This window comes from Buceros rhinoceros, unplaced genomic scaffold, assembly GCF_000710305.1.
Source record: "Buceros rhinoceros silvestris isolate BGI_N320 unplaced genomic scaffold, ASM71030v1 scaffold26312, whole genome shotgun sequence".
NCBI lineage: Eukaryota > Metazoa > Chordata > Aves > Bucerotiformes > Bucerotidae > Buceros > Buceros rhinoceros.
Genome location: NW_010401031.1, coordinates 11,973 through 19,299, shown reverse-complemented (window position 1 = coordinate 19,299; position 7,327 = coordinate 11,973). Strand labels below are relative to the sequence as shown.

The 7,327-nt window shown below is 52.4% G+C and overlaps 1 protein-coding gene across 1 annotated transcript in view; it reads left to right on the top strand.

The window, feature by feature from the left end:
* MYBL2 (v-myb avian myeloblastosis viral oncogene homolog-like 2) overlaps nt 1-2,224 on the top strand; it is a gene marked incomplete at its 5' end in the record, with an annotated part of 12,560 nt that extends 10,336 nt beyond the window's left edge. The window contains 2 exons of the mRNA XM_010132140.1: nt 150-296; nt 1,929-2,224. Coding sequence (XP_010130442.1) covers nt 150-296; nt 1,929-2,057 — 276 coding nt within the window. The remainder of the gene's footprint in view (nt 1-149; nt 297-1,928) is intronic.
* Between the last annotated feature and the right edge of the window lie 5,103 nt (nt 2,225-7,327).

The window sequence follows — 7,327 nt, the reverse complement described above, 5'->3', positions numbered from 1 at the left end:
GTTATCTTTTCTGCCTGCAGCTGCCTTTGAACAGTCCCAGTGAATGTGGGTGAAGGGCTGGATTTGTTAGCCGGCCTGTTGGCCAGGTCACGTATCAGCTCTGTCAGGGAAAGTTAATTTGTTTCCTTATACTTTTTTCCCCTTTGCAGCCTGTGAATTTTCTGTCGAGGTCCTTGAACCTTTCCTCCTCGAGCAGGAAGAATGACAGTGGTTTGCTCAACAGAGCCTTCGTGCAAGTGCAGCCAGAGAAAATGTCCTGCAGGAAAATGCCGAGCCATTTCAGACCCCCAGCGCCGGTAAGCCCACAGCCACTGCTCTCCCAGTTAGGGTAGCTGGTAGTGCAGCCCTTCTACCTCCTCAGGAGGAGGAGTAAGGGGTGAAGCTCTGAGTGCTCCTGCACAGGCATCCACACACTGACAGGGTACCAAGGGTCTGTCCAGGGCACCAGGGCTGTCTTTGCACCAAGCTTTGGAGATTCTAAGCTACAGCTTCCTCCTCTCTCTTTGCGAACCTGCCCTTCTGCTGGGGCTCAAAGCCCTGTGGTTGGTCAGAGCTGTCCAGGCTCTGGTTGGTCCAGGCTTAGTCCTGGATTTCCTCATAGGAATCTGCATCCTGTCCCAGTCTGTCAGGGAGTTTGGATGATTGATCCAGCAGCGAAGTAAACCTTCCTCTTTCCAGTGAGCACTCCTTGTGCTGGTGCTGTTACAGCTGCTCTGTTCCTCAGCTCTGCACGGTTAGAGCTGCAGTCACAGCAGCCTGCAGGTGCTCTCTGGGACATACCCCACTCTCTTGTGCTCTTGAAAATCTTCACTTCTTGGTGTGTTTGCCAGCAGAGGGGTGTCCCTGCTTTGTCAGGCAGCGTGGCTTAGAGAAGGGTATTTGGACCGTGATTTTGCAGGTGTTTGCTTGGGCCAAGCCATGGGAGTTCTCTGGTAGCTTGAATGAGGATGGAAGTACATGCTTTCCTTGGTGGCGGGTGACACTGCCACTGGGGACTACTGTGGTGTTGTTTTCACATCCCAGGAAGAGCCCAGATGAGTATTGTCTCCACTGAGCAGCCATGGCTTGATCTTCACAGCTGGGGGTTGCATCTGTCCCTGGATTAGAGCTGTCTGTTGTGAAATCTCGCTCTTCTGATAAATAAGTCCTCCTCAGCCAGAGTAATTCCTTCCCCTTCTCCAAATAAACCCTACTTAAACACTGCCATTTCTCCTCCTGTCCTCAGCAGGGTCGTATGGCTCTCGGAGCTAATAGATCCATATAAATAAAGCTTTGGGAGTGACTTGAAGGTGACAGTAAGGCAGCTCGTGTGGTGACAGAGTGCAGGTGTGCAGTGAAATCCCAGTGCCCGAAGGCAGCAGAGCTGTCTGCGGTGTCGCTGGGCTCTCGGGATTTATCGTGCTGGACTGGTGTTGCCAGCAGTGGCAGTTAGTCATTAAGGAAGCTCAACTAGCTGTGAACTGAACCTAAATCAGGCCCAAGGCCATGCTGTTCCTCTGAGGAAACGCTGAAGCAAGCTCTGGTTCTTTGCAGCACGTGAACGGGTATTTCCAGCTCGGGAAACTGTTACCTCTTGGCTGCTTTTATCAGAGGATTTTCAGGGGCTTTCCTGGAGTGCAGAAACACGTCGTGGGTGCCCGTTCTGCAGGCAGTGACTGCAGCACACCCAGTGTTCAGCTCTTCGTGCGCTGTGGGGCCCTGCTGAAACGCAAGGCACCAAGCTGCTGTTAAGGGTGGTCTTTGACCAAGGTCTTTGACCAATCTAGACCTGGGGCTGGGCAGCTCCTGTAGGAGTTGAAGTGGCTGGGAATAAACCCCAAGCTGTTCTTGAATTCCTTCATTTTTGCAGTCTTGTAAACCAGGATGTTCCATTTTGTTTGTCCTTTCCCCTAACTGAGGTGCCCATGTGCTTTCTTTCCCCCCTGTAGATGACCAGGGCCTGGAAAGCGGTTGCCTGTGGTGGAACCCAAGACCAGCTCTTCATGCAGGAGAAAGCTCGACAGTTTTTGGGCATGTTGAAACAGAGTCACACATCAAGGACCTTAATCTTATCATGAAGGATTGTTCTGCTTTTCTTAATTTTATTTTTAAAATCTTTTTTATGAGTGGAGGGGAGGGGGAACCACAGGAAAAGACAACCTCTGCCAGGCCTTAGGGTGTGGGGGTGGCTTCTCCTTCTCTTCCCAGGTAGGTCTCTATTGTAATAAATCAGGCTAACTCTGGCTAATGTGTGGAATGCAAGTTTTGAGATTGTTATGGAAGGGCAAACAAGGGCGGATGGAGAGTGAACCTCGTGACCGCTCTCTGCACAGCCCGGGTTCTGCAAAGGTAGGAGCAGGCAGCCGTGTTCTACCGTGGAGCTGTGTGTGCAGCGGGCGGGAGACACTGGCCTCGCAGCCTGCCTGGGTTTTGTGCTGGCCCCTCTGGTACCTTGGGAATGGCTTTTTTGCAAAGGTTCCAGCATGTTCTGGCGCTCCCCTCAGGGCCTGGCGTGGTCCCACTTCGCTCTAGGAGGGGGGAGGGTGTGGTGCACATGGGAGACGTGCTTCGGGGTGACCTGTTGGGAGCTGGTCCTGTGCTCCCCACGGGGCTGTTGTGTGCTGCCATGGGGAGCGGTGGGCGCTTCTCCCCCGGGCTGTACTCCCTCTCCAAATAAACCATGGTGCTAATGTCACCCTGTTGCTTGGACTCTGACTCTGCCTGGGACCTTGGGATGCTCGGAGGGAGGCAGCGAGGTGTGGGTGGTGAGGTGCAGCAAAGCACTGTTTACACATGGGATCTTCTCTATCCTGGCAAGTTCCTGAATCGCTTTTAGTGTCTCAGTGTGGGGGTGAAGGGACGGTTCCCCTCCAGCCTTAGTAGTTTCATCAGCTGTTTAGAAATGATTTTGGTACTGCATAGGAAGGTGCCACAGTGTGCTTGAACTTGGGGGATCTCTGCAAAGCTGCAGGAGAGGATGGAGGCAGCAGAGGGTGGTGGGCTGGAGAAGAGCACCAGGAGAGGGTGATGTAGCAGAGCCTCCTCTGCTCTTCCTGCAGAGGCCAAAGCTATCTCCGTGTAGCTGTTGCAGTGTGGCAGCAGTAGTATAACAGCATGGTGTCCTGTGTGACCTGGCCGAGACGAAAGGTGGCGACTGCAGCAATATTTTAATGCTTTGCAATTGGAAAAATGCTGGAAAAACTGAAAAGCATCTCATGGGATAGACCAGCACATGAACAGCTCTTCGGCCGAGCTGTGCTGTGCTAACCTTTGCAAGCCACTGTGGCAAGCTGCCTGGGGCTGGGGGTGGCCACGTAGGCAGGTGTGGGGAGGGGTGTCTGCTCAGCCTTGAGCCCCTTCACAGGGCCACTGTCCCCTTTGCAGGGTGTTAAAACGAAGCAGGGATGTAGAAATCTCATTTCAAGCTGTGGCTTACATTGGAAAGAGAGTTGAAAAATCCTTACTGACAAACTTGTTAATAAAAGCTTGGATCCTGGCAAACCCAGCTCATTTTTCATTTCTACAAGCTCGGGGCCAAAGCAAATCCGTGAAGTCATTTTTATTTTGGTTTCTCTGTGCTGTAGTGTTTGGAGAGCTGGCTGGGACTGCTTGTCTGAAAGCCTGGCTTCAGCTGCTTCCATTCTGCTGTAATTCTGAGAGAAATCATCACAAACCTGTCCCTCTCCGCTCAGGCTTTGGAGGGCTCGGCTGTTCCTGTGCTGGGTGACTTTACAAACCAACTGCGTTTCCTTCCCAGGGCTGAGGTGAGCCGGGAGCCCTGAGGGGGCAGGGTCTGCCGGGGGATAAATCAGCAGGTGAGCCTGGCACATCTGTCCAGGAGCTGCCCTGGAATTCACGGATTAGGAGGCTGGGAAGTGGGAAGGGCTGCTCTGACGCTGTCAGTGGGGAGAGCGCGGGTGTCCCGCATTGCAAAGCGCGTATTAAGGAAGATCGAGGGGCAGGAAATTACCATGGAAAGTGAGCAAGGCCTTGTGTAGTTAATGAGTAAAAAGACAATTAACTTTTAATTGGAAAATGGAGCTCCCCTGGTGTGGGTGTTACCAGCCTGGCTTGGCTGTCCTGGGGCTCAGGAATAGGCACTGCTCTGCAGATGGGGAAAAAAGGTCCCACTTGCTTAATTTTTCTGTTAAGTTGGATGCTCTGCTTCATTTCCAGTAAAAATCTGATAGAGGTTGAACTTTATGCTGGCTGTGGAGTGCCTGGACTGGAGCTGGGGACCCTGGGAGGGAGTTTTGCTGGAGACTCCTCAATCCAGGGCTCTGTGTCCCCAGCTGTACCCTGGCTGTGGCGCCTCTGAAGCCTCTGCAGTTACACAGCACATCCCTCACTCCCAGAGAGAAACCTGGACATTTAATTCAGCTTTGGACAACAGACCGGGGTGAAAGAGTCCCAGGAGCCTCTGCTGTGGGGGAGAGGGGTCCCCTCCCATGGCCCAGCTTGCTGGAAAAGCTGCTTTATTTTGAACTTTGTATTTGTGGTATTTTGTGTTCCTTAGCAGAGCAGATGACCCCTTTTTTGATTCCAGACATGGGGAAAACGACAGGGATGAGAGGGGAGCATCAGAGCTGGAGCTCCTGGACGGCAAGCAGGATGGCTCTTCCAGCCAGGACAAGCCCTGGAAAAACTGGGAAGAGCAAAAATGTGGGGTAAGGAGAAACAAAAAAAGAGGACACTTGGGTTTTTTTTATTGTCAGGCTTCTTTTGGGATGGAGCTGAGTGATGCCTGGCAGGGCAGCGTGGTGCTGAGCTCCATGGCCGGCAGCGCAGGAGCTGCTGGGTGCTCCTCAAAGGGCTCTCTGCTGCCGGGCTTGTTCCTGCCGGTTGGAGAGATTTCACTGCCTCTTTGATCGTACGTTCACAGCTAATTCTGCTGCAGTGCAGACAAGCAGCAGGGTGCTCACAGGGGGCTCTGACACCTGTGGAGAGAGCTGTCCCCGCACACAGCTGCGGGGGGACACAAATGGCCAGTGAAGCATTTTTTTCTGTTTTGGGTATTTCCTGTCACTAAAGTAAATAACAGGTGGCTGAAGTGGTGCACCCTGGTCCTTGGTAAAGCGAGTGCTCTGCCTGCTCCCATGCTGGGGTGGCAGAGCCGAGCGCTGCAGCTAAGCCAGTAACCTGGGCACGATGATGCGTGCCACCCAGACTCACCTGTTGACCTTGTTAACGCACGGTACATAATGACCAGCCTGATGGCACCGAGTGGGGCGTGAACCGAGGAGCGATTGCTGAGCGGTGGTGCCGGTTTCAGTGTGAGTGTAAGGTGATGTTCCTGTGAAAGCACGGCAAGGCTGTGGCACGCTCGCAGGGTTTGTCCTCCCGGAGCAGTGGCGTGTTGCTGGTTGTGCCGGGAGCATCTCAGCCCATTCAGGCATGTTCCTGGTGTGCAGGCATGCACGTCCTCCAGCCCTGCTCTCCTCTCAGAGCCTTCTCGCACAGGGTAGCGGGGTTACCTGGCTGCATCGCCTTGGGGTGAGAAAAAAGAGGCATTTCCTGTTGGTGGCTGAACTTGAGTTGGTTCCATCTCCATCTTCCTTGAGGTTTATCATGGCTTGGTGTACGAAGGGACCCTGTGTTGGAGCCCGTAATGGGGGCGATGGGGTGCTGAGCTCGGGGCGGGCATCCAGGGCTTCTGCTTTGCCAAAAAGTACTTTAACCCTGGGGATTACTTGGAGCACCAAAGTGCCTCCTCTCCCGCCTTTGCTTCTGGTATTTATTGAGCAGTTGCTAAGCAATAACCTTGGGAAATTTCCCATGTGCTTTTTCTGATGCTCTAACCCGGGAGTTTAGAGGTTTAGGAAATTAAAAGGACAATTTTAGCCCACTAGATACATGCTGAGGATTAGCTGAGCAGCTCCTGGATTTTGGAAGGGATGGAGACAACTCTTGTTAAGAGCTGGCTGCAGCTGGATGGGAAACTAACTGTGCTTTGGAAACTTAAAATCCTCCCCCTGCCCCACTTCTGGAGCGAGGAAACGGCAATTCTTCATCTCTGCTAGTGCAAAATAATAGAATATTAAAATATGATGCAAAGTCAGGGAAAATGTTTTGCTGTGAAAAACAAGGGTTTCAGAGTGAGGAAATTAACGTTTCCATGTGGAAAGCATTAAGAAACAAGACATTTCAGGAGTTAAAACCCCCATTGTGAAAAGATTCAGCAGAACAGCCAGGGGACGAGCACTGGCTCAACTCCCCTTGCTACGGGCAGCGTCTGGCTGTACCTGTGTGGCTGGCAGCGGCCAAACCGTCACCTGGGCCATATCTGACCTAGTGACCTGAGAGCAGTGAAAGGCAAATCTAATACTTCACGGGTGGGCTCATTCGTAAATGCATTAGGGTTTTTTTTTATTTTCCTTTCAAAATACTAAGCAGGTGTTGTAGAAAATAGAAATTCCATTCCTCGTTACCCCAAGGGATTTATTTTGCTGGGTTTTGGAAGTCTGACCCAGAACTTTGGCTTCCAGTGAAGTAGCCATCCCAGGGGAAGAGATGCCACCATACAGCGATGCCATCTCCAGTGATGCCTTTTAAGGTGTGATTTTTTTTCTGGGGTTTTGGTGCAAACATGCTGTGCCCAGTCCTGAGTTTGGCCGTGAGCACCCAGCTGCCAAAAGCACCCAAGCCTGCCCAGGGGGGAAGGGAGAGCCCAGCACCCAGAGGTGCTTTGGGTGAAGACCCAGAGCAACATCTCGCTTTGGACGGGAAGATGCTCCAGTATATTGCGGTGAGCAAAGCCCTCTCCCTGCATGCTGTTATTCCTCTATTTTTAATGTCCTGTGTTCACAAAGCTGGTGTGAGCGCCTGGGAACGGTGCTGCCAAGTCCTGGTCTTAAAAACTCTGCTATCAAATTAGAATCTGCAGCCCTGTGAAATAAAGCCTGTTATCTGTAATTGTGCAGCAGGTAACGGGCGCCAAAATTGGTGTCAGATCTGCCCAAAAGGACTAGATAACGGGGGGGAAAATTAAATAATAATTTTAGATTCAGTTCTGCTGATGTACTCGTCTATTCCCAGGGTTAGTGTAAATCGAGGTCTGAATTAAGCCAAAACAGCCACAGTTAATGTCTAAATCTGCCATTTCTCAGCCCCCGCAGAAGCAGACCAACACAAAATCGATATTTGCTCTAAGCGTTGCAAAGTTTTCTTTACGGATTAATTTCTGCCTGCTAATCCCCGCAGCCGCGGCTCCTCGGAGCCCTCCCAGCTCCCACGCTCCGTCCCGGCTGGGGACCCCGGGCTGCCGGGGCGAGGGAAGGTGTGAAACGCTGCGGTACCCCGGGGACGGGGTGCTGGGCGGCAGCTCGACTCCCTCCTGCCGAACCGCCCC